This window comes from Neovison vison, chromosome 1 (assembly GCF_020171115.1).
Source record: "Neovison vison isolate M4711 chromosome 1, ASM_NN_V1, whole genome shotgun sequence".
Lineage (NCBI taxonomy): Eukaryota > Metazoa > Chordata > Mammalia > Carnivora > Mustelidae > Neogale > Neogale vison.
The window spans coordinates 52,598,474-52,626,012 of record NC_058091.1 but is presented as its reverse complement, the minus strand read 5'-3'; the positions used below and the strand labels follow the sequence as shown (position 1 = coordinate 52,626,012).

General features: G+C 41.1%; 1 protein-coding gene across 1 annotated transcript in view; it reads right to left on the bottom strand.

Annotated features, from left to right (window-relative positions):
• IMPG1 (interphotoreceptor matrix proteoglycan 1) overlaps positions 1 to 27,539 on the bottom strand; it is a 127,036-nt gene that overhangs the window by 13,556 nt on the left and 85,941 nt on the right. The window contains exons 13-14 of the mRNA XM_044236289.1: positions 14,193 to 14,704; positions 11,555 to 11,774 (exon numbers count right to left, since the gene is read on the bottom strand). Of these exons, the coding sequence (XP_044092224.1) occupies positions 11,555 to 11,774; positions 14,193 to 14,704 (732 nt within the window). The remainder of the gene's footprint in view (positions 1 to 11,554; positions 11,775 to 14,192; positions 14,705 to 27,539) is intronic.

Sequence of the window (27,539 nt, the reverse complement as noted above, 5' to 3'; positions counted from 1 at the left end):
TCGTTATTATTTCATGATGCCCTTCTCTTGCGCTCTGTGGCAACACTCACGTGTTGGACAAGAATGGAAGCATCGCCTTTGACAGGGTCCGGTCCTACGGCAAGATTTCAGCTCAGTTTGGCTGAAACTCAGGCTTCCCCTGGGCTGGCCTGGGCGGCGGACCTGTTGGACGCCTCTTCCCCGGCTCCAGGAGCCCACTTCAGTGTGATGACACCGAGTGTTCGCTAGATGGCGCTCAAGAGCAAAACAAGTAGGAAGAGACTTCGGGGATGAAACTGTAAGAGCCCCAACTGCTTTCGGTCTTCCTAAAAATCACTGTGCGGTGTGCGCGGGTGGAGGGAAGAGAAATCTGGAAGGAACTCGCGCGGTGGCGGAAGGAGCTCCAAGGGACGGCTGACAGAGCCATGAGTACTGCGAGATGACCGCGACAGGTCGGGCCGCGACGGCTGGGGGAAGGTGGCGGAAACTTCTGGATCACCTTTTCCCGTTCCCAAAAGGCAGACCTAGGGCTCCGGAGTTCCAGGCAGGGGGAACCCTCCCGCGTCCCCGCGCCCAGCCTCACCAAGCCTCACTCCTGGACGCGGCTGGAGAGGGAGTATACCCGGCCACGTGCGCGCACCTGCCGCTGCGGGGTGGGGGTGGGGAAGGGCTGGGTGGGAAGAGCTGTAGCGTCATCTCTCCCTCCCCTCCCAGCTCATTGCCAAGGTTGTGAGGTCCCGGTTTCTCTTTGCCCAGAGCATGAGTGGATGACAAACCTACCCGCCCCAGTCACTGGCAGTACGCAGGGCGCAGGACACCTGCTTAGCTCACCATACTCCTAAATACTTAACATGTTTTAAATTCTTTAAAATCCGAAAAAAACCCACAATATAATCCACGCTGGGTATTCGTCTTTACACCAATAATCATAAGATATAATTTTACGTATTTTTACTTTTATTGATTTTTTAACTGACTTTAAAGATTTAAAAAAATCTATTTGAGAGAGAGAGGGAGAGATCACGAGCCGCAGCAGGAGGGGGAGACGGAGTTTCAAGCAGACTGTGCTGAGCCGGGACTCGATCTCAGGACTCCTCAGGACCCTGAGATCATTACCTGATCGGAAACCAAGACATTGGGGTGGAATTGACTACGCCACCCAGGACCCCGTAATTTTAAGTATTTTTAGTAATTAATGTTAATTTTTTATTAATATTCATGAAAGGCCTAGAGCTCACAAAATCTTAATGCAGCGTTGGTGGTCTACCTCCTTCTCAAGATGGGAATGTTGCCAAAAATACAGTGTTTGGTGCTCGGCACTCAGTAATTTGTATGGCTGTGCCTATCCCCTAAGGGTTCTTTTGAGCTCTATGCAGGGACCTCACCTTCCACATAGGCCCAGCTGGTTTATTTTCCCAAATCCTGAGAATATTCCAGGATTTGCTGGACCAGCGGAGGGAGTGGGTTGGCTTATGGCTGCTGTCAGCGTTGCTGCCTCCAGGAAAGTGCCCTGGGTGGAGGAACCACTCCGGGAACAGTCTGTCCCCTTGGGAATGTAGTTTAGCATCTTTAGTTCCACTCAGCCCTTCTATAAAATGGGTTATTTAAACCAGATCATCGCTAATGTCCTTGAAGCTCAAATATCTATCTCCCGTTCTAGGTGTCCTAAGGGAACCTCACAGCTGGACATTACTGGGACATGTCCCTCTAGAACTCCTCATGGAACTCAGTGATCAAAATAACGTTAAGAAGAATCTATAACCTAAGTTAATACTTTATTGTTTTATTTTATTATTGGCCAAAACAGGTTTTGCTCCTGCTTTAGAGCGGAAGGACAGGATTAGAGAACAATCACTCAATGATACAGCACCAGGCATGTGGCTGGAGATTAATTAACACACATTTGTGGAATTGAGTGAGTTACTAACAGGAGTTCTTTCTGGGTTAAAGGGACATGTAACGTGAAAAATCTCGGGTTTCATTTTAATCATCCACCGTTCTTAAGAACAATAATCACAAACTGTTTAGCGTAGGTACTCAGAATCTCTTCCTTCTGTGAATGGATGTGTGAATGCCCTTACACATCTTGTCCTGGCTCAGAGACTAAAGGATTCTTTCTGCTCTCCCTCATTATTCCTGTTTGCCACACTGAGGCGTTTTGGATGCACTGGTGTTAGGATTTGAATGTCCCAGGAATCAGCTGGTGGATGGAGAGCTCTGAGAGCAGGGGCTGTGGGAGGGGGCCTGACAGCAGGGCTGAAGCCCAGGCTTCCATGCAGGCTTTGCACTCAGGGGTTCCGTGAAGGATTCCAGGAGCATCTTAAACTCACATGTGGAATGAGGACCCTGGCTGAAACTCTGGAGAGGGCTAAAGGTACCTGGAGGTCTAGGCAAATCTGGGGTTCCCTAATGGAACCAGGCGTTAACAGAAAATCCCCATGATGGCATCCCAGGACGCACAGGGCAGTAGCAGTGAAAAAACAAGAGAGGGGGCCAGAGTCAGGATGGGGGTGGGTTAGGGGAGGGTGGGGCGGGGAATGGGGGGCAGAGGCTGGGAGTGTCTCCTGGAAGGAGAATACCTGTGGGTGCCTCAGCTCAGAAGGGATACTCCTAGCAGAGCCAAGAGTACCTGTGAAGGGGACATTAAGAAGTTCAGGACTTTTGTTTCTGAAAGTGAACTTTTTTCTTTTCTTTCTTTCTTTTTTTTTTTTTGGCATTCTAAAAATGTAACAAAATATTATAAGAAATTTCACTTGGTGAAATGTGAAATCTAACAATTCATTTAGGACTAATTAAACTTAAGTGTCTTGTCATTTTTTTCTAAGTGGATTAAACAACATTTGTATACCCAGTAAGAGGGTTGATAAGACTCTATAGGGCGCCTGGGTGGCTCCATCGTTAAGCGTCTGCCTTTGGCTCAGGTCATGATCCCAGGATCCTCAGAGGAGTCCCGCATAGGGCTCCCTGCTCAGCAGGGAGTCTGCTTCGCCCACTGCCCCTCCCCCTGCTCATGCTCACTCTCTCTCACAAAAATAAATAAATAAAATCTTAAAAAAAAAAAAAGACTCTTTATAAAGAGGCAATAGACAGACTTGAAGAAAGCACAGAAAACTGCTACCAAGTTCCAGCTGAAGCCCTCAGTGATTGTGTGACAAGTGTTAAGTTACTTACAATTCTCTAAGATACGGTTTTCTCTGTATAATGAGGAGAAATACCTACTTTTCATAGTTATTTATTAAGATTAAAAATAATGTCAATTACTAGTAGCTGTTATTGTTTTTATGGTCACTACTGCGATACGTGACATCTATGACCTTTCCAGAGCTGGCCACTAAAGGGTTTGTTCTGGCTGGAGGCATCCTGGATGCCAGTGTATAATTAATTTCAGTGTTCACCATTTACCAGCCTTGAAATCTCCCCATTTTTGAAGAGACTTCTTGGGAATTCAAGGAGAGAGTGAGTTAGAATAAGCATGTGTAGTTTTGCATTGTTGAAATCTTCAACCTGTGCAGCTAACTGGCATAAAAGCCGTACATGCTTCTAAAGAATTTTCAGAGCAGCCTAAATGAAAGACGACTCTAGCTGCCAGGATGCCGGCAGAATCGTGAGCAAGCTGTGATTTATTCCGTCTTTCAGTTGATAAATCACAGATAGTTCTAACATTGGTTTATACTTTCTATATCATAGATTCCTTTATTCAGGTTGTTTTCAAAAGCTGAATGGCAACCACACGCAGCGATAACACGGTGTCACTTCTCCTATGTGTCTGTACTTCTGCAGATGTCATTTGGCTTAACCCATTACTGGCCCTCATTTAGAGACACAGCCAGGAATTCAGATGCTGATCTGAATGTGGAATGCTACCCACCTAGAAATCTCATGAGAAGTTTCAAAATTTCTCTTCTTTAGTCTAAAAGTAACCATGGGATATTTCCCCCTCCCACTATTACCATGACAAACTACATTTCCACCTTGACGTTAGGCCAGAAAAAAACAAATGAAAATGACTTGACTGGATTTTGTCTCAAGTTTTGCCAATAGAATTAAATAAGTGATCTATTTGGACATTTCCTGTAAATATGATAAAATAAGGTCTAGAAAAGAAATGCTAAGTCCTCTGACCAAGACTGCCTTAACCCTTCCCTCAGCTTGACTAACCCTAGACCCCTCACTTCTCTTTTCTTAGTGTACCTAGTTTACAAAACTTGTAAATTCATTCTCTGCTCCTTTGAGATATCAATCTTCTTTAAAGCTTCTTGCCAGTATTACAACTCAAGACTGTCTTCCCCAAGGACCTAGGAACCATTCCTTTGAAATGTAAGCATCAAGAAGTAGCACCCCTGTCTCCCAGTCTCTGTGGGAGGGTAGGATCCTTGCTCTATATTGTAAGACAGGAGGGGGACAGGCCATGTGGATGGTCTCATTTTCTACTTCATCCCAACCTCACTAAGATCTCACCTCTGCTCTTGCCATTCTGGTAGACTGCTTTTCCGAAGGGTTCTAGCAACCTCTGGATGATCTGCTTAAATGACTGCCATGCATTGTTCACTCACAGCTGCTGAAATAGCTGGATGTCCTTCTCTCCTGCTCTTCTCTCCTCGGCTTCAGCAACACCGTCTTTGGCTCCTTTCAATGACAATCCTCCCATTCCCCATTAAGTGTTGGGCTTCCTCAGAGATCCAGTCCCAGTTCTCCTTTCCTCCTGCCCTAGACCTTGTCCTGGACCATTTTTTCACCTGTTCTCTGGTTTCAACTGAGGTTTCCCAAATGTGTATTTTCCACACTGGCCTCTGGCCTCAAGACACCTGCTTCATAGGATAGCAGTCAGTTCACCAAATGTCCATTTCTGTAAAACTGGTTTTCCCCAAAACATTTTTTGAGTATTTTTATGTCCTTAAGATAGCTTATTAATTTCACTTTGTTTTCTGCATTAAAAACTTTAATGAATCAATCTATGTAGCTTTTGTAGTTATATATTTTTGCAAAGTATTTTTAAAATTGGCAATATTTTAGGAATGATGAACTATACACACACACACACACACACACACACACACACACATATATTTTTTGAGAGAGAGTGCACCCCTGTGCACGCAAGGTGGGGGGAGGGGCAGTGAGCGAGGGAGAGAGGGAGAGAGCAAGAATCTTAAACAGATTTCACACCCAGTGGGGAGCCCATTTTGGGGCTTTGTCCCAGGACCGTGGAATCATGACCTGAGCTGAAATCAAGAGTCCAGAGATCAACTGACTGCGTCAATCAGGTTCCCCCATATTATATGTTTTAATTTTGTAATTTTGAGACTACTTTAAGGACTGTTTAGTACCTAGTTTGAAGACTTTTTGAGTTTTTATAAAATTTTATTGAACTGTAAAAGACCACAGTCATAAAAAAAGAAAGGAAGAAAGAAAAGAAAAACAGGACACCAAAGTGGTGCATAGAGATCCAACAGGGGCTTTTAGACATCCTGGCCTCAAATGCACTGGCTCAGCACGCCCTTCCCTTCCAGGCTGAGCTCCCTTCTTTCCGTACTTCACGTCCGAAGCTGCTAGCACAGTGAAATAACGGAAGTACCCTGAAACTTCCAGAAGTGTCTGCATCTTCCTCCTGCCCTTTTGTGGGGGGAGGGATGGGGGAGCCCGGCCCTACCCTTCTCAGCCGGGGTGACAGGGGTGGGGGTGGGGGGTTGTTCTCCAAGGTATCGCGCACTCGACAGCGCCATCTGTGGAGAAAGCCTGCCATGACATCCCCTGGCCTCTAGAATTAATTGCTGTCTCTCGTGGGTCATAATATTTCTGCTCATATCCTGATCATTGTATTTGGTAAACTTAATTATAGCTCTTTGCATATATATCTATTTCTCTTGGCTGATAGGGATTTGGCTCCTTGAGGGCAGGGATCCACTTTTGGGGTTCTAGTGCCTATAATAGTGTCTGACTGGTAGCAGATAACCCCTACTTAATATATGAACAGGGGCCCAATCATGATTGTATTATCATTTATTTGTCTAACTTTTCTATAGCAGCAAAGATAAGGGCCAGAGGGAGTAAGATGCTGGTGGTTTAAGAAAAACCATCCAACAATAGGAAACAAAGAGAAACATGGACCGCATTAACCTTAAAAGTCATCCTAGAGCACTAATAAGCCCAGCAAGCCCCCCCTCCACAATCCCCCAGCAGACAGGGATCACCTGTGGGCCAACCCAGCCAGTTGCTTGCATTTTTACGGGCTACAAGCTAAGAAGAGTTTTTCGGTTTTTAAATGGTTATATAAGTACCTACAATATACCCTTGATTTGCCTTTTGGCTTACAGAGCCAAATATTTACTATCTGTCCCTTTTAGGCACATTTTGCTGACCCCTTAAATGCATCAACTTTGTCTGATTTACCATTTGCTCTTGGTGATGCTGTCTTACAACTCCAGAGAGTAGGAAGTTACTGTATAGAAAACGGATAAGACGAAAGGGTGGTACTTTCTGTTTTCTATTGAGCACGACATCCTTATTTCATCATTCTGCTTTGTTCTCTGGCTGTGTCGAGTTCCCTTTCCAGAGCCTCTTTACACCAGATTTGTCATTCTAATGATTCCCTTATTAATGAGTGAGGTAAAACTTTGATATACATCACTCCCTGTTTGTATGAAAATTACGTTTTCCACATTTTAAGGGTTATTCCTTGATAAGGGTTGGGCGAGGAAGGGATGGGTAGGGCTGGTGGCTCCCAGGCCTGGGCAACATTGGACATGAGGCAGGGGAACCTCCAGGGTCTCAACAGCCTACTTCTGATCGCCTGTTTCTCCCAAGAAGAGAAGCGAGGGAAGGGCAAGGGGTGAGACACAAAGTAAGTGTTGCTGTATTTGGCCATCCTGGTTGGGAAAAGGTTAAAATTATAGGATGCCTTTTCTGTTTTCCAAGCATAGATTATTGGGATTTTCTCCCAGAGATAAAGCTGGGTATTTATTCCCGGCACACGGTACTTCCTGCAACCACCTCCTTTTCTCTTTTAAAGTTTTTCCCCTTTTAATTCTCTTTCCAGGAGAGTTTTCTCAACAGACTGGGCCAGTACCAGTGAGTTCAAGTAAACACTGGCAAGATCAAACATGAATCAGGGAGGTTCCTTGTATTTGCTAGATGACCTTCTGGAACTATCTGGAATTTTAAGTGCCCCTCAGACCTCTTTTAATACATGCTGGCAACTGGGCACCGTTGCACATCAGCCCGAGCCTTAGACACTGGAAAAGACTATGCTAGCAAGAGAGCCAGGGGCTGTGTAAATTGGAATTTGAGTCCCTGTTCTTCAGGAACCTGAAGTAATTATCTTCATTTGGGGTGCAGGGACCTGAGAGGCAACATGATCAGCTGGTTACACTGGTTGGTTGTACTGGGAGGACATTTTAATCAGCTTAGCCTGTCAATCACCACGGCAGCTTGCACTCCAGCATACCACTAAAAGGAGAAAATCTGGATCAGTCAGTCACGTTGAAAACCTAGGAGCAAAATAGCTGTCATATTCTAGATTAAAGAAAAAATTTAAAAAAAAAAAGGAAGAAAACTATTGAAAATCATCTACATTTGTTTCCTCAATTTGTTTTAAAATCTAGACACCCATTTTTTTCCTATGACCACAATACTAATATTGTGCATATTCCCCCAAATTAAAATCATACAGGAGAACTCAGGCTAGACATTCACGCTAGAGACAGTTTACTGTAACTACAGGTTTTTTGTTTGTTTGTTTTTGTTTTGTTTTGTTTTAAATGGCGTTTTGAAATTCAGGTTCAAGAAGGTTTATAAGATAAGCAGATTAATAGACAGGAGAGTTCATTACCTCTGTTGAGAAGCAATGGTGGTGAATGTTTTAGGGTTGGGGCCATCCCTGCCTGGACTGCGACAGGACGTGAATAGGAAGGAGCAGCTGTGGACAGTGCGAGGATGAGGTGGGGGTCGGCGGGTCTGTCGCTGGGGTGGGCGCCTGACTGCTACTCACTCCTGGGTGACCTTCTCTCCTTCCTCCATCCCCAACCCCGTCCAATGGCTGCAGCTGGCACTACTGCCACAGATACGTGTGTGTGTGTGTGTGTGTGTGTGTGTGTGTGTGTCTGGCATCCTGCCTCTCCAGCTCTGGTGCTGACCAAGCTCTACTCAGCCTCCCTGGAAATTCTCAACTTGGTCTCTACTTTTGAGCTTCAGTGTTCCTCTCTTCGTTGTCCAATTTTAGCAAGAAGAATTTCTTCTCAGTAAGTTCCATCCACTGCCCTCCACCCTGCTCTTTGATTATAAATTCCCACTTGCTCATGCTGGAGAGTTCCCTCTCCCCTACATCAAGACCCCACTGTAGTGGTCCCCACGTCCATCGAGATGGCCCTCCTTGAATAGCCTTCCTTACCATCTTGCCAAGTGTCATCGAATTATTTTTTTCTTTTTTGGCGGTACTGGCTACCTTGGTGGCTGCTCAGCCCTCACCAGCACCAGCCACCACAGGTTGTCTCACTGGGGGAGACCAGCCCAGAGGGACTAGAATTCTCTACATTAATATCTAGCCCTAAATGCTCTCTTGCCATCAGGCAGAGGGTCTCAGTGAAATGGGATTTTAAAGGAAAATTCAGTGCTTTCTTCATTATGCTTCAGTGATTCCCAAACTGAAGAAATTTGCAGCTGAAAGTGGCATATCAGAAAGTGCTCATTACAAAGTCTTTTTGAATGAAACAGGCAGAAGTCTGATCACTCTAAAGTATCCCCCTTTGGGCATCCTGCAGGTTCTTTCTGGCAGGGATTGAATTCCATGTATTCATGTCTTATGTGGTGGTGGATAATGTTTATTGTTTTGGATTAAGCATGCAGAAGATGGTCAAGGTCTGATAATCAACCACTTGCTGGTTGGGCAAGTCTACCCTTTGCCTTTGGGAAAATAATTAAACCAGGATCTCTAGAGAGGTGGTGAGGAGCTCACCTCGACTCCCCGCCTATTCATACCTTCTTCCTTTCCACCCCTCCCCCCACTGATTGGAAGAAATGCTTTTGGGGACAGGTTGGCACAGTGGCCTTTCCCAGTAAATAGGAACCCTTTTAGGTATTGGATTTATCCATTTTGATATATATATAGAGGAATTTGTAAAGTTACATTGTTATAGATTTTTAAGTTTTATAAAATCCTATTTTGGCTTTCTAACTCTGCTGTCCTCAAATCCTTTGGTTCAGGCTTTACTTATGTCCTAGCTGGCTCACTACAGCCAATTCTTGGCAGACTTAATCCATCTGTCCATCTGTCCATCCATCCATTGTTCTGTGAGTTTTCAATGTATCAGAAATTCAGATTTTTCTCATTCTCTAAGTATCTAGTAAGAAATAGCGGTAAGGTAATATCCCAGGCAGTCTCATGTGCTCTGGCCTCCCTTGTTGTTCTAACATAAAAAGAATAAATTGCCCATGTACCCCACAGTAGACGAGGCAGTCTGGAGGCATTTCTGGGATAGCTCCGTATAAATTTATCTCCAGCAGGGACTGAAACCAAAGTTAACAGCATCTCGTTTTGGTTGCTTTTGGCTTTTTAGAGGAAAAGCTACATAGTCCAACTGGTCCCAGGAAATAAGCACAATTTCAGTTCCAGCCTCCATACAAATACCCTGTCAGGATACTTTTTATTGTTCTCACTGGTGCCCTATGCAGAAGGACCCTTTGCACAAAGTTATTAAGGACAGTGTTACTGTATTAACTACCAATATTCCTTAGTTGGCTGCGATGTAGTAGTTGTGAACACTTGTTCACAACTGGGTGTTGTGAACATTTGTTCAGTTAATCCTCACAACTGTTTATGATCCCCATTTTCTAGTTGTGGGAATTGAGTGCTGCCGTTAGCGCATAGGATTCATATTCAAGGGCCATATTCATGGCCCTCCCAAGTCATTGCTGTGCTGTGTTTCCCTCCAACATCACACGGTCCCCTTGGCATCCCTGGCAATGTGTTACCAGCTTCCTGCTGTCTTTCTAAGGCGCTACTTAAGTGGCACCTTCGCTGAGAAGCCCGTCTCCAGAGCAGCACATCTGAGTGCTCCCGTGTCAACATGGCTCCTTACGCTGACCTTCTCCTGTTGTTGGATGGGTCTCTTAAATCAACTGTCAGTTCTCCAAGGGAGGAAGGAGGCTGGACTCTCACCTCTGTTACACTTTTTAAGTTCTGTACAGGTCCCTGCTCATTGCTTTCAACTGACTGGAGAAACTGGTCTCCTGATCCTAATTGGCAGGGACCCCTCTGGTTCCTTCTCAGTTCTGAGGTGGTTTTCAGGGGAAGAGGCAGTATATTACCAGCATTTAGGAGGTCTTTGATTTCTTAGGGGGTCCTTGGGGCTTTCTTAGCGCTCCTGTTCAGAGGTAATCACTCCCAGACTCAGTGCCTAAGGGTGGTCTGTCTTTTTAATGATCCTGTTTACTGAAATAGGAGGCAATTTTCTTTAAGTTGCTCGAAGTTCTGTTCTGTCAAAGATAAGTGTCTCCCAACTGAGTCTCTTTGTTTGCATTTTGCCCAAGGCCCCTTTTCCCTGGGCCTTCATTGTGAGTCCACAGAATGCTAGGGAGGATGTTAAAGATTCACTTCACTAATTCACAACCAATTAGGAAACTTTGTTTTGAACCTGATTAGAACGTAGCAAGGACAGTAGATTTGGAGACTTGCCCCTCCACACTCTGGGGTATTTAAAAAAAAAAAAATCTTCCTTTGATTGGTTAGAAAACAGAATTTTGAAAGTAGTGATGGCAACACTAATTTGGGCATAACTGGTTACAGTGGTATACACAGCATGTTTTATTATCAGAACAAATATAAAATAGAATTTGCTTTCTACTATGTAGCTTTGGGCTAACCCCCATTATCTTCAAAAGTTTTCTTCACATCTAACACTTCTCTGTTTTAACCTGAGCACAGAAGCTGATCTAGGGTGTACAAATGGGAAGGGACATTATTTTCTCCTTTCCTTGTTGATGGCGCAGTGGCTTTTTTTTTTTTTTTTCTTCCAAGTTTGGATTTTGGTCTAATGATTAGTTTTCTTTCCTCAGGACACTGTTTTAGTTTCATCCTGAATTGTGTTATTAGGAGGCAGTTCTGATAGTTAACTATGACTGGAAGGTTTCTTACGTAGAAACCCTCCAGGTTGCTGCAGTTTGCTAAGAAAGTGAGTCTGACTTCTAGCAGAATGCAAAGTAGCTTGGCTGTGGGGTACATTAAACAACAATAACAACAAAAACAATCTCTGAAGGCACAGCAAAAGTTGTATTCTGAGGGGGAAATTAAAGCTCCCAGACTGTGAAGCACGAGGTGTGCTTGTTTTCTGCTCTTTGATGTAGGAAAACAGAACCTGTGTGGTTTAGGGCCCTATCTTTCCAATAAGGTGATCCCATTAGCTTCCAAAATGTTATTTAACAAGTGGGATTTTAATTTGATTTTTGTGGCCTCACAAAAACTGTGAGTTAAACTTTGTGGCCTCACAAAGACTGTGTGTTAAACAAACAATCAAAACCAAGAAAACTCCCACAGTTTTCTGGGTTGGATTTTTTTTTTTTTTTTTTTTTTTTTTTTTTTTACCTGGTTCAATGTCGAGAGAGTAGCTGTCTATCTCCAGTTCAAGTCGTTGGGCTGCAGCAGAACGAAAATCCTCCAACACCCCCTGCACAGCCTTGGTGAGGTTATAGGGCACTGACTTAGCGAACCTCATTTTGCTATTCACGATCACACTCCCATTTCTGAAGTTAAGTATTTCAAGTTGTTTAAATCCCGTCAGATTGGAGCGTAGATATGGAACCAGCTGCAAAACAAAAGATGGTATACCCTTAACTGTGTTATAAGTGCTCAGCTGTTGCTAATTCCATTTATACTCACTTCTTATTATCTGAGGCATAAATTTCAGTTCCTTTTTGATTGTCTTTATTTTTGTGTTTGGATTTAATGGGAGACCAGAACACGACTATTTAATGATCTATTTGCACTGATTATATCCCATATTTCTACCTTTCTGTTTGTGTATTGAGATGGATGGGCAGTGATTTTCTTCATGATGAATTGTGAGAACAGAGGATTTTTAAAAATCTAGGCCAATGTTATCAGCAAAGCAGGAATGCCAGGTTAAGTTATTAAAAAAAAAAAAATCCAAGCAAATAAAAACATGTTCCAAACTGAGCCCAGGAGCAGACTGACCATGTCTGTATAAATGGGACATCTATTTGGAAGCAACCAATTGAAATGACCTATTGAAGGAACAGCTTACATATCAGCTTGTCAACCAGTTGGTTGTACAGTAGGAACAAGAGGAGACTGGCCATCAGTAGACTTGGTTGTCAGTCCTGAAACTGTCCCCAGCCAGCTGTGTGACCTTCATCAAACCATTCATCCATTGTATTGGACCTCAGTGCCCTTATCTGACTTGTGAGGAAGAAGAAAAAGTGGTTCCCTGAGGACCTTTCCCAAATTGGAATTTAAGAACCTCAAAAGCATGCCTAAGGGCATATTGTGGTTCAGATTCCCACACCACCCACTATTGTGAGCCACAGCCACCCCTGAGATCACTTTCCAGAAATGTCTGAAACTCAGCAGTGTCTGCCTTGTTCTTGGCCCCAAAAGTTAACCTCCTCTTTAATAAACTGACACCTATGAATACAGAGAATACACAGATGCAAGCTAAAATCTCCCAGGCTTAGCCCAGAACTACTTTTTCTTGTCTCTGTCTCTACCCCACCAGAATTTTGACTCTAACCTTGCCCACATTCCAATAGCCATCCCCCCTGTAGGCAGATCATTAGCTGCTTCTTTCTCCCAAATCCATTTTCCTCTTCACAGGAAAGAGGCTGCCTGGCTAGAAACCACATTTCCCAGTCTCCCTTGCAGCAAGGTGTGGCCATGTGCTAGTTCCCGTCTACAGAATATGAGTGGAAAAGTTGTGGGGAAATTTGGTATCACTCACTTTCTTAGGGAACTGCTTGCCCTGGGCTTCCTCTCTTGCCTCTTCTCACACGTGGAAACAAGGATTTACCGGTGACTCAGCTTTGTGTGAATGAGGAGACACCATTGGGGTTGTCAGAGTTACAAGACAGAGGAAATGTGAGTCCCTGGATGACACTGTAGAGCAGAATTGCCCTGCCCATCAAGTTGAAGAGAAATAAACTTGTATCTTATTTGTTACTACATTCCTTTTTTTTTTTTTTTTTGAGGTAGAGTTGACACACAATGTTATATTAGTTTCAGTTGTACGACATAGTGATTCATTGTACGACATAGTGATTCAACAAGTCTGTTATGCTACCCTCACCACAAGTGTAGCTACCATCTGTCACCATATTTAAGTTAAAATATTTTTGATCTCTTCATTATGGAAGCTTAGCACGTACTCTAATTAATACACCTGAGCTAGGTGCACAGGGACTCTGTTCCCTGAGATTGTCCCAATATCTACTCACCTCACCTCACTGGGGTGGGGGGAGACCTCACAAAGTCTTCCTTTAAAGTTCATTTGAAGACCTCAGTTTTTATGTGGTTTTAATTTGTATAATGATTTAACTTACATGAAGCTTACAAATACTTTTTCTGTTATTTTCAGAAATTCTACAGTCTTTGCATTGTGTACTTTAATTGGCTGTGACTATAAACAGGTATCACAGAGTTGAGCATTTCTTATTATATGTGTGTTTCTTATGCTACATGTAGAAACAAAATAAACATGTGAGCTTTGGGAGTATTGTATAATCAAAAGTATATTTTTTAGTTTTATGAAAACTTAAGGGTAACTAAGAAATGAGTGCTTACACTTGAACTCTGGTCTCATGTGTTGTGGACCTTTCTGGTTTTGACTCCTTCCATTTGATGGCTGGAAAACAGCCTGTGGCATTAGGGAGAGCTTGCTCACACTGCTTTTAAATTCCACATTCAGTACTTGAGTGGTTATGTATTATTCCTGGGAAAACTACATTAAGAAGAACTTAATGAAAAGTTCTTAAGGATAAGATCTCATGGGGCTGGATGGCAGTATCTGTCTGGAGTGTCCACGGCAAAACTTTCTTGCTTATTGGATCTGAATCCATCCCCACACTTCAGCTGAATGCCCTCGGCCATAGCTACATCAGAGGCTTGTCTCTTGCGACCTTCATTGCTCAAGACAGCCAGTGATGATCTTGTAAAGTAGCAAGAAAAAAAAGAAAGGATGTGCAGGGACTTGGAGGCAGTACTTACTCACCAGCTGTGTGAATTGTTGCTCCAGAGCTTGGTACTCCAGAGAGCTCTTGTTGAACAGGTTGTTGGAGAAGGGCATGTTGGCAACTCTCAGACTGAAGAACACCACCAGTTCATGGCCCTTGGGGGCAATGGTCATGGAGCTAGTGGTGATGTACTGTAAAGCTGGGCTGGGAGTTGTAGTCTCCAAGAAATGACCTGCGGTAGAAACATCCCCACTGAGTCTTGGGACCTCAGAGGTGGCAGGAGTGTTCGTTAGATCCATTATGTCTAAGTCTCTCCCGCTATCTTGACTGCCTGAAGATGCAGTTGAATGTGAAATTTCCAGAGCTGACTGGCTGATGGCAGAATAGCCATCCATGGGGATGATTAGTCCTGGGATTGGTACTGTCTGATCAATGGGCATTATGTCTATGGTGTTTTGATCAGTCAGAGAGAAGATGCTGGATGGTGTAAAGAAAGGTAGAGTGTCTGATAGCGAAGCAGAGGCCTTAGCAGAAGGAGACCAAGAACGGTCTGTGGAAAAAGCTTCTGAGTCCAATTCATTTTGTCCAGGTATTTTCCCCAAAGAAGAGAAAGCAAAAAAGGAAATCTAACGTTAGACCTAACTTAAAAAAAAAAATGCATTTGCATTGATTGTTTTAATGTGATATTTTTAAAGAAGAAGAAATTGGTATAGAAAGGACATGCAGTCCTGTGCTCAAACCTAGGGAAGGAGAGGGTGGGTCCCCGCACTCATTGTATTCAGGCCCAAGTAGTTTCAGATCGATGAGAGTAAAAGACCACCAGTAACCCCAAATTTCTGCTTAGCCAGAAACAACACACCTAGGGACCAGCTGGTAGAAACTGACTAGGTCACCAGGTGGTGCCAAAACACAGATGGCATTAGAATAGATTCGGATTCCACATTCCCATCTGGAACTCCCAACCAATTAGCTATGCAGTTTGGGCACAGAAATTTTATTCACCTTCCAATCATGCAAGCCTGCAGTTTATGCATTTGGAGTTTTTTTTTTGGATCCGAGTTATCACATTTTTGGTAGTTTTACCACTTTAAATTTAAATTATGCTTTTCCAAAATTGGATAACCTGACTGAATAACTTGCCAATTTTCAAAATAATTTTGAGAAAGTAAAGGTGTGGGCGACACATATAATTTGAACTTTATATTGGCCATTCAACTTGTTAAATATCTGATCGCATTTGAAGGTCTTTCCATTTTTACATGAGTATACCTTGATAATTTCTACCACCACTTTGCATTTCTTCCTTGGGTAAGAACACATTGAACTACTAAAGTCTATTCTCTTTTGGTACAAAATTAAAATCAGTAAGTATTTATGAACCAAGAAAGTGGTTATAGGAGACTTTCAGATAAAGAGATCGGTGGGTTATTAAAATATTCCAATAAACCCAAATCCAGAGCCACTGATGATATTTAAGGCATCAGGTAGATCAAAACAAGGAGCTTCTGTGATTACTTCAGTGGCATTCTGGAAAACATGTGGAAAAGCTTGTGCTGAAATCCGAATGCTAAGCATGATGAATGGCCTGTCTGGATGCAGATAGAATCTTTGGACTCTCAGTCAGCTAATTTACTAGAGTGCAATCACCCAAACTGAAACTCCAAGTGATAAACAGCTCTGAAACGTGGAATCATATTATTTTTATGAGTTTCTTAAAATAAAACCTGTTTGTTGGTGAACTGTACCCAGATTTCAGAGAAGTACCCTCCTTTCTCTCACCCAAGGAGAATGCCTGGGCATGTCACCCATCCTTATTCAACTGCCGGAGGATATTTTCTAACATGCACAGTCTCTCTGGATACACACCCGTAGTTTTAAGTCTTCACTGCCATGGACTGACTGTTTTCTCTCTCTCCCAAATGCATACTTTGAAGTCCTAATCTCCAATGGGACAGTATTTGGAGGCGGATCTTTGGGAGGTAATTAGGTCATGAAGGTGGATCCAGTATGAATGGGATTAGTGCTCTTATAAGAGGAGACAAGGAAAGATGATCTCTCCCTCTGCTATGTGAGGACACAGCAAGAAGGCATCTTTCTGCAAACCAGAAAGAAGTGCTCCTTCAGGGGCCAAACCAGCTGACAGCTTGAGGGAGGGCATCCCAGCCTCCAGAACTGTGAAAAATAAATTCCTCTTGTTTAAGCTCCCCCGTCAATGGTATTTTGTTGCAGCAGCCTGAGCGGACTAAGACATCCCCAGAAGGATCTCAGATGAATAAATGAAAAGGCTGCAAATACTTGTGGTTTGATTTGGCTTCTTTGTGTCATGGGGAACTGGATATGAACCTGTGTTCCTATGATGTGATCTTTCTGCTCCTCCAGATGATAAGGGTTTGGGAAGAAACACAATGATATCTTCATTCTGCCCCTGGGCCAGAATCTTATTACTCACACTTCTGTTACTAGATAGACTTTAGCCAGATTAAAATAGACTGCGGCCTTAGTGTCATCAACCAATAAAAGTGAATTTCATACTCCTTCCCTTTGTGGCACTTTAACATTAATCTTTTACATTCAGAACAAACCTAACCAAGTTCTTTCACTGATAGAACAGCTGGCTATTTCAATGTAGGTTTGTTAGGGATGCCTGGGTGGCTCAGTCAGTTAAGCGTTTGTTTTTGGCTCAGGTCATGATCCCAGGGTTCTGGGATCGAGTTCTGCATCAGGCTCCTTGCTCAGCAGGGAGCCTGCTTCCCCCTCTGCCTGCCACTCCCCCTGCTTGTTCTCTTGCCTCCCTCTGGCAAATATATAAATAAAATCTTACAAAAAATTAAATGTAGGGTTGCAAGATAAAGTGCAGGATTCTCATTGGAAAATACATTACAAATTTTACATGCTTATCTGAAATTCAGATTTAGCTGGGTGTCTTATATTTTTATTTCCTGAATCTAGCAGTCCTATTTAAGTGTGGTTTTACAAGACTCTATTCTTTCTTTACTTGAGATCGAAACTATTAAGGCTATGGCCAATTCTTTTGAAATAAAAATATTATCAAACCTCATCAGTACTTACAAATGTATTTTAAACAATTATGTTTTCATTTGGTAACAGAGAAGTCAAGCACTAAAAGCCAAGGCCATTTATTTTATCATGAGGTATGCAAAATAAGCAGACTCAAAATAACTTGACTTTTAGCTGTCATGGCTAAGTGTGTGTGGGGTTCCTGTGAGGGTGTGGAGTGGGCTTCTATGTCAGTGTGCATGGTGAGGGTGTTGGTTAGAATTTCAGCTACTGTGTGTAAAATAAATGGCTAGTTTGGCCACTTTGTGGGCAAGAGACTTGTCCAAAAGCAAAGGCCACAGATAAAATGGTCCGAATCAAAGTATATAAATTTAGGTTTAGCTGAAGCCCACAGGGAGTGATGCTGGTAACGGGTGAAGATGGGCACAGTGGGGGCAGCCAGAAGCCTGACTTCCTGCCAAAGGAAGGCAAAGCAGAAGATGAGTAAGGTGTGAGGGACAAGTACAGATGAAAGAATATTTTAAATGCTTCTAGAAAAAGATAAACACACTTGCCATAAACATCAAGTGGGCATCTAACTTATGTTTACACTTGATCTTAACCAAAAGGCTGAGAAGCAATCTAATTTATGTTTAAATAGCTAATCTTTTTAAAATATTCAAGTGGCATGACCAACAATCGCTTAATTCCATATCAAACAAATCCATTCTTATTTATCATAACAAGAAAATTATTATTTGACTTTTGGCATAGTATAGGAATAGGAAATAAGTCTTTAGTACACATTCATTCAACAAATAAATATTGAGAGCCTACTATGTGCCAGGCACTGTTTCAGGTGCTGGAATATATCAGTGAACAAAACAGATGAAAGTTTTGGCTCCAAGGAGTTTACTGTCTAGTGGAGGAAGACAGGAAGTAGACAAATAAACAATGGGAAATAGATAGTATACCAAGTTGTGACAAGTGCTATGGGAATAAAGTAAAGTGGGAAGTGGGGGGAGAGTAGTGGGTTGACAATTTATATAGAATGGTCACTGAAAATATAATATTTGAGCAAGACCTGAAGGAGGCCGGAGAGCTTAGCATGCAGCAAATGCAAATAAAGAAAGCCAAAGGAAGGAGGGTGTCTTTCATGTTTCAGTAACAGCCGGCTAGGAGGGCAGCATGGCTAGAATGGAGTTCTGTACTGGCAATCAAGTATGAGGGTGGCGAATGATATTTTCAAACACTCAAGACTCAAAGAATTCCTCCTAGGCTTCATTTTCTAGGACGTTTTCGCCTAAAATGATGGCAAACCAAGAAATAGGAAGAAATGGGATACTGGAAAAAACTTAGGGAAACCCCCTGACAGGTGGTGAAGGGGTCTTTCAGAGAGATAGGTACTGCGGATAACTCAAGTATATAGAATGCTTGTATCATCAAAGCCTCTGCCATTGTGGTAAATTATTTAACTAGACAAAACTGCTGGAGGATGTTCTCTACAAGACGAGAGAGTAAATCCAGAGAGAGAAAGCCCGAGATCTAGGGATCAGGGAATCCAACTCAGTAGAAAAACCAAGGAAAGTATAAGGATGACCGAAGAGGAGAGTCCCAGGTGACAGCTCTCCAAAAGGCTTAGAAAGTAGCACTCTAGGAGAAAGAGAAGAAGGTCTCTGAAAATTGGAAGAGTTAAGTTACCTGACGTGGAAAAGTATGTTGGAAAATTCAATGGAAAATTTGGGAATAGTTGACATTAAATACAAAGAAAACAAAGCAAATTAAAAAAATCAAAGAAAATATTAACTCTAAGAAAACAGAAAGGAAACACAGAGCAAATAGATCAGCTGTGAATATATAATGTAAGTGCAGAGTATTGATTTAATAACAGTTATTACCATTTTGGGAGATGGGGTGGAAGCAGAAGGATGGTTTTGTAGAAACACAAACCTTTATTTACGATAATAGGAAGACAATAAATGATATATAAAACTGATGACTCAAGAAATTTATATTATTTGAAATTATAGGATGAGTAAATGCCAGAAAAAATAGCTGAGTTAAGACACTACTTTTGGTAACTGGGATTGCACAGTGGGGAGGTGTGAGATAGTGAAATGCTGTATTTGTCAGAACACTTTAATGTGACTTGACTTAAGAAAACTTAAGTGTTTTATTTTGGGATAATTGTACATTCAAGTGCAGTTCTAAGAAATAATAGAAAGTGACATTGGTAAAATTGGCATAGTAAGAAACTCCAAAAGTCAAGTTGTCCTTTACATTCAAAACTTGCAGCGAGTAAGTAGTTGTGATATAATAGGAAATATATATTTGGTCTCTGCCTCCAGTTCCTAACACAGAGCTCCTAAATTCCTTGTGATTTCCTGGGTGATAGGAGCATCTTTCGTTCTAGTAACGTGACTTTTGGTGGGTTCTTGGATAGCATCAGGATGGAAGCTGGACACTGGAATGACCAAGGCAGGATTAGAAGCTTGGAAAATTTCCCCCACCCCCTTTCCTCTGAGGAGAAGGGAGGGGCCAGAAATTGAGTTAATCATTGATCATGTCTACGTGATGAAGCCTCCGTAAAAATTCCTGAACTATGGGTTTTGTAGAACTTCTGGGTTGGCGAACACACCCATGTGCCAGGAGAATAGTGCACTCCAGTTCCACAGGGACAGATGCTTCTGCACCTGGGAACTTTCCAGAACCTCACTCTATCTATCTATCTATCATCTATCACCTATCATTCTCCATGTCCTGCATCCAACTAGAATTGGTGCAGTTCGACCGCTTCCTTTTGGTTCTCTAGATACATCTAAGGATGGTGCTAACTATTCAGGGTGTTCTAGAGTCCTATCCAGCTGGACTAACAGCAGAAGCCATCAGCCCACCCCTCCATACCACACCCTTCATTTGGCTACTCATTTATATATTTTTAATGTCCTTTATAATAAGCTGGTAAACATAAGTATTTCCCTGAGCTCTATGAGCCATTATAGCAGATTATGAAATTGAGAAGGGGTCGGTGGGAACTGTAATTTATTTTTTATTTTTCTAAATTTTATTTATTTTAATAAAAATTGTATATATTTAAGGCATAGAACATGATTTGACATACATATGCATAGTGAAATGATTGCAAAAGTCAAGTTAATTAACCTATCTCCTCAGATAGTTATCCTTTTCTTTGTGAAAAGGACACTTGAAATCTCCTGCAGTATTCAATACAGCATTATTAAATGCAGTCATCATGCTATACTTAAGATCTCTAGACTTACTCATCCTGTGTAACCGCAACTTTATATCCTTTGATAAACATCTTCCCCCCACCTCTCTGCCCCTGGTGACCACCAATATGCTCACTGCCTCCAGGTATTTGAATTTTAAGATTCTACATTTACGTGAGATCATGCAGTTTTTTTTTTTTCTCTGTGTCTGGCTTATTTCACTTAGCACAATGTCCTCAAGGTTCATTCATGTTGTTGTAAATGGCAGAATCTCCTTTTTAAATATATATCCCACAATTTCTTTAACTGTTCATCCACTGACAGACACTTATAGCTGGCTGATCAGAAGTACAAGTGGTAAGCGACAGCCTGGGACTTGCAAGAGGCAAGTGGCAGGGGGCGGGGGCAGTCTTGTGGAGCTGAGCGCTTAACCTGTGGGGTCTGCACCAAATGTGGGTAGGTAGTGTCAAACTGAATTGTTCGATATCCAGATGCTGTCTGGAGAGTTGGAGAATTGGTTGACACTGAAACCCCCTCCATATATATAGTTGATGTTAGAAGTATTGTGAATAGAGAAATAGTTTTCCTTTTAGTAGGTAAGCCCTCAGGAACTTTGGCACCCATGAGACCCTCTTAAAACAATTATCTCATGACACATTCCTGCCAACTCCAAGATAAAGCAGAGAACTCAGGAATGTAGAAGCTGTGGTGTTTGAGAGTGAGACTTACATCCACTTCAATATGGAAATCTGCCTAAGAAGCCATAAGAGTTGTGACTGCAGAACCATTTCTAAACTTATAAAATGTGACAATTGTAACATAGTCATCTTACTACCAAAACTGGGATGTGGGGGAGTGAAGATGGCTGGATTATGAGTGTTTTGATACATTTATCTTTCATAGCAGTACATCAAAAATGCTGCCTAGTGTTGATACATGTAGTGTAAATGATAACAACTCCAAATTAATGTTTCAGGTAATCTTTCTCTAGGGATGTCTTAAGAATGGATATGTCATGAGGTAAGCAAATATTTATCTGAAATTCAGCAATTTCTTGCATGTCATTTCAGTTTCTTTTTCTTCTATTAAAGTCAAGCAAAATTAAGTACAGTCCATTTGATTAGGATAACATTGTAGAGAAATTCAATTTTTGTAAAAGTACTTCTATCCTATCTTTTTTTTTTTTTTTAAGTTTTTTTAAAATTTTATTTCTTTTTTTTTCCAATTTATTTATTTTCAGAAAAACAGTATTCATTATTTTTTCACCACACCCAGTGCTCCATGCAAGCTGTGCCCACTATAATACCCATCACCTGGTACCCCAACCTCCCACCCCCCCCCCCGCCACTTCAAACCCCTCAGATTGTTTTTCAGAGTCCATAGTCTCTCATGGTTCATCTCCCCTTCCAATTTACCCAAAAGCACATACCCTCCCCAATGTCCATAACCCTACCCCCCTTCTCCCAACCCCCCTCCCCCCAGCAACCCACAGTTTGTTTCGTGAGATTAAGAGTCACTTATGGTTTGTCTCCCTCCCTATCCCATCTTGTTTCATGGATTCTTCTCCTACCCACTTAAGCCCCCATGTTGCATCACCACTTCCTCATATCAGGGAGATCATATGATAGTTGTCTTTCTCCGCTTGACTTATTTCGCTAAGCATGATACGCGGCTAAAATCAACAAGTCAGGAAATGACAGATGCTGGCGAGGATGCGGAGAAAGGGGAACCCTCCTACACTGTTGGTGGGAATGCAAGCTGGTGCAACCACTCTGGAAAACAGCATGGAGGTTCCTCAAAATGTTGAAAATAGAACTGCCCTATGACCCAGCAATTGCACTACTGGGAATTTACCCTAAAGATACAAACGTAGTGATCCAAAGGGGCACGTGCACCCGAATGTTTATAGCAGCAATGTCCACAATAGCCAAACTATGGAAAGAACCTAGATGTCCATCAACAGATGAATGGATCAAGAAGATGTGGTATATATACACAATGGAATACTATGCAGCCATAAAAAGAAACGAAATCTTGCCATTTGCGACAACATGGATGGAACTATCCTATCTTTTTAATTATATTGAGAGATAATTGAAATGATAGCTATCATTTAGTTATTTCTGAGTTGCAGAACTTTAGCAATGTTACTTCACTTTTTTTTTTTTTTTGGTAATTTCCTCCATCCTTTAACATTTTATTTTATTTTATTTTTTGAGAGACAGTGAGCATATGTGTATGAGTGAGGGATGGGGGTGGAGGTCAGAAGGAGAGAGAGAATCTTTTTAAAAAACTTTTTAAAATTTTTTTATTTTTATTTTTTAAAAAGTTTTTATTCAAATTCAATTTAGTTAACATATAGTGTATTATTAGTCTCAGGTGTAGAATTTAGTGATTCATCAATTGCATATAACACCCAGTGCTCATTACATCAAGTGCTCTCCTTAATGTCCATCACCCAGTTATCCCATCCCCCCACCCACCAGAGAGGGAGGTTCTTTTTTTTATATTAAATTTTTAAATTTTTTAATAAACATATAATGTATTTTTATCCCCAGGGGTACAGGTCTGTGAATCGCTAGGTTTACACACTTCACAGCACTCACCATAGCACATACCCTCCCCAATGTCCATAACCCCACCACCCTCTCCTGACCCCCCTACCCCCCACAACACTCACTTTGTTTTGTGAGATTAAGAGTCTCTTATGGTTTGTCTAGAGAGGGAGATTCTTAAACAGGCTCCATCCCCAGCACAGAGCTCACCTCAGGGATGGATCTCACAACCATGAGATCCTGACCTGAGCCAAAATCAAGAGTCTGATGCTTAACCCACTGAGCCACTCAGGTGCTCCTGATGATGATTATTTTTTAAAAAGCCTCTTGTTTAGTCATTCAATATAAATATACACTTACCGTTTTTCTCATAGACATAGGTATTTTGTAAACCTCAGTGAAAAAAAATAGCTTCATGGTTATCTGAAGTAAATGTGAAATTTCAGATATATCTACAGTTTAAGTAAAAGTCTTAAGCAGAGCCACCAAAGAAGCAAAATATTTTACTATGAATTCTTTATTGTTACTAATAATGTTAAGTAACATCTGGACTAAAACTGAAGCTGGTAAGAATCTTTATTTGTAAGCCCTGGGGAACTTCATTGTGTTTTCTTACTATTTTAATTAGAAGTTTCTATCAGGTTATGCCTGAAAGTCTAGTCTTAGAATCTTGGGAGGCAGGATTGAGGATAGGATAGGAGGAAACTAATATTTATTTGGCACCTGTTATGTTCTAGGTACTATACAGTGATATTTTAAAAAAAATTCTCCATTTACTTTAAGCTGTTTTATATTTCCCCAACTGATTATACACTCTGCATTTGCTACTTGAAGTGAAGTATCAGAGTCTTGAAGTATCTAATTATGGCTTCTCAAATGATTTAACTGGGTAATTAAGAGAGGTACCTGAAGGCTACAAAGATGAGTGTCCCCTCAACCAGTGGTCATCATTAGAATGAAATATGAATGTCTATGTATTCTAGCCTGATGCATTCCTCTTTCCAAATATCAACAAAGGTACTTTTTTTTTCAGTTTAGTTTATTATACTTTTCCCTCATTTAAAAAAATGCTGAACCTAAGAAATCTTACGAGACTTAAACTGTGCCTTATATAATATAAAAGTTTCAGACCTCAGAGCTGCAACACACCAGATTACTTTCTCCCTTCACTGTGGGTAACATATCTTTAATAACTTTCAATTTAAAATCAGCCCTATATAAGAAAATTGTGAGGATGCATTTGGAAAAAGAGCCCAGCTATGTCTTTCCCTCATTTGTTGGTGGTCTTAATAAAATTTTTGGTTGTCTGCTCTGAAGAAATAAACATTTTGGGACAAATGAAGTAATTGTTACATGGATATAACATGCAGTGATGCTATAGCTTTTAATAACACAGTCATAATTCAATTCTGAATGGCTTCTGAATTATTTATTCCAAGATTATTGAAGAGGTTGTTTTTCTAGCTCTGGCTTGCAAAGCAAAATAATCAATATTTTTCTCTCTATGAATAACTTCATATGTATCTAAGGAAATAATAAAGATTAAGATAAAATAAAACATGAGTTTGGGAATATGGAAAGCACACAAAATATTACGTGGTAGACAGCCTCTAATATGGCCACTTATGACCTTCATTTTCTGATATTCATATCTTTGTACAGTCCCTCCGACATGCATGGAAGTTACCTCCACAGAATGCTATGGAGGTAATGATTAAAAGTTTCTGGTACCCAATTTCGATGAGAAGGGAGTTTGCCCACAAACCAAACAATTCTCTAACACCAGCTGGGTATAACACAATGCAACTCAATCCTGAAACCATCTACCTGGAGATAGTACCAGATTCCACATGTTAAGGGCTCAGCCCTGCAAGACTGTCTTCCATTTCAGATGCCATTTGTAAGCCCAGATTGTTACCTGTGCTTCTGACCGACTCGCTACATATTGGGGGGTTCCCACAAACCCCTCCCTGAAGTAAATTTCCTACAGTTGCTCACAGAACTCAGGAAACCCATTTACTCACTAAATTACCAATTTATTACAAAGGGTATTAAAGGATACAAATCAAGAGCCACATGAAGGATACATAGGGTCGGGTCCCAAACATAGGAGCTTCTGTCCTTGTGGAGTTTGGAGCCCAGCATGGTGGCAGGTGGAAGACTTTTGGCTCCCCAATCTGGAAGCTTTCCAAACCCCTTCCTTTGGGGTTTTTATGGAGGCTTCATTATATAGGCATGATTGATTAAATCATTGGCCATTGGTGATTGATTCAATGTCTGTCCCTCTCTCCTCTCCAGAAATCAGGGGTGTACTGAAATTTTCACCCCTCTATTCATGATTAGTTCCCCTGGCAACGAGCCCTCCTCCTTCAGTGCTTTCCAAAAATCAACTCTTCAACATAAACCTAGTTGTGGTGAAAAGGGCTTGATATGAACAACAAGATACCCATTTCACCTTTATGTCTCTGAAGTGATTTCAAAAACTGAGGACAAGAAGAAAAATATTATAAGAAGAGACGTTCTCATTGCCCTTATCGCTCAGGATATTGTGAGGGTTTGGGGAGCTGGGAGCCAGACACTATGGATGAAGACTAAATATATACGAGAAATGTTTTTGTTATCCAAATAACCAAGCATTTATTTCCTGTAAATCGCAATATTGCAGTGATGTATCTTTATGAGTCTAGGTCACAAAAGATGTTACGTCCTTTGCCTTTCTCTCTTGAATCAATTATTCCAGGGGAATCAGCTGCCATGTTGTGAGGACACTCAAGCAGCCATGTGGAGACGCCCATATGAAGAAGAACTGAAGCCTTCCTGTAGCTAATTTGCCCGGGGTGTAATTCACCTTGGAAGTAGCTCCATCAGTCCCTGTCAAGTCTCTAGAGGACTGCATCCTTGGTTGATATCTTGACTGCAACCTCAGGAGAGACCCTAAGCCTGAACTACCCAGTTAAGTCACTCCTTGATTTCTGATCTACAGAAACTGGGAGAGATAATAAATGCTTGTTGTCGCTTTAAGCCACTAGGTTGTGGAGTAATTTTCTATGCAACAATAGGTAACCAATATACACGGAAACCCTTAGAGGTCTGGAATTACAAGATTGTCGGTCTACCAATCTCTGACTCTGGCTTTTATCAGAATACCACAAAGAATGTCACTTTTGGTTTAGAATAATTATTTTTAAACATGCCCTTCTTATTTTATAAGAATGCATCATAATTTGCATTAGATAGGCTGGAAGATTATTATCGGTATTCTGATCTGCATTGGAGACATTAGATTCCAACCTATTAATAGGAAAGCTTTTAGAATGGAGTATGGGTTTGTATTTATGATATTAAAAGGGGAAGAATGAGTAGAAGGGACAGAGAAAAGACAGATTACATATTTAGGAATATGGTTTCTAAGATTGGTTTTGCCACTCTGAATTGCATTTACCTAATCTAGGTTGCAATAGGCAGCCTCCCTGCCAGGTGTTCCCAATCAATCAACTCAGTACCCCCTTTCCTAACAAATACTTTGTAATGCCACCTTTATGACCCTGAAGTGACCTTAATCAAGAATATAACCTAGCTAATATGCATTTCCAAAAAACTCAATGCATTGTTCAAACTGTGACATAAAGGAGAAATAAAAGGAAAATAATTTATTATAATATAATATATATTTCAGAAGACAGTACAACATCATAAAACACAATAAAGCAGTTAGAAGTTTGTACTTATAAGTAAATATCTATAATATCACCGGATTCCACAGATACAAAGACAGACCGATTCAGCTATTGTTCTGGCAACATAAATACCATGATCACCACTATCCTAAGAGAACCGATTTTCTGAAATGATGGTTAGCACTTAGCAAAGTTCAAACAAAACAAAATACAATCTCCCCTTAATTTATGTATTAGTTGCATTCCTAGAAAAGTCACATTAAATAAACGTTTGCAAAATATACTTGCAAATCATACTTATGTGAAAAAAGAAAGGTCAGGAAAAAATGTGAACCTTTTAAGTGTCTTTAGTGTAACTGCCAGGTTATCTGATTTATAGGGGCCTGTGCCTTTTATTGCTTTGCGATCTGTTAGTTGAAGGATGCCTAGAGTAATGCAAATCATTGTTGTCCATAGAAAGGGAAAGGATTTTCATCAAGTGGAAAAGAATTGCTTATTTCCTTGTGGATATTCGCCAATTTTGCATACAATGGTATATTTATTTCCTTTTTTTCTTTTGGGAGAGGTAACCCAGATTCCAACTGCCCTCATTTTTAATTGCTGATCATGTGTTGTTTGAATTCTCTTTCAAACTGGTCATAGCATCTTATTTCCCTGTTAGTTAATTTGTTAGGCACAATTTTTGTTTGACACATGTCATTTTATAAATGTGTAAGAGTCATGATTTTACTTTTTAATAAAATTTTACTTTAATAGGAACTAAGGTCTAGGCTTTGAAGTTAATAGTTTTTTTTCCTCACATACATGAATGTCTAGCAAGATAAACAAAAGTCTTGTTGGAAGCAGATGAATTCTTTGTTGTGTAGTATTGTCCTCAAATTCTAGAATTTCTCTTCCCACTAAATATTAGTGATACTCTCCCATTA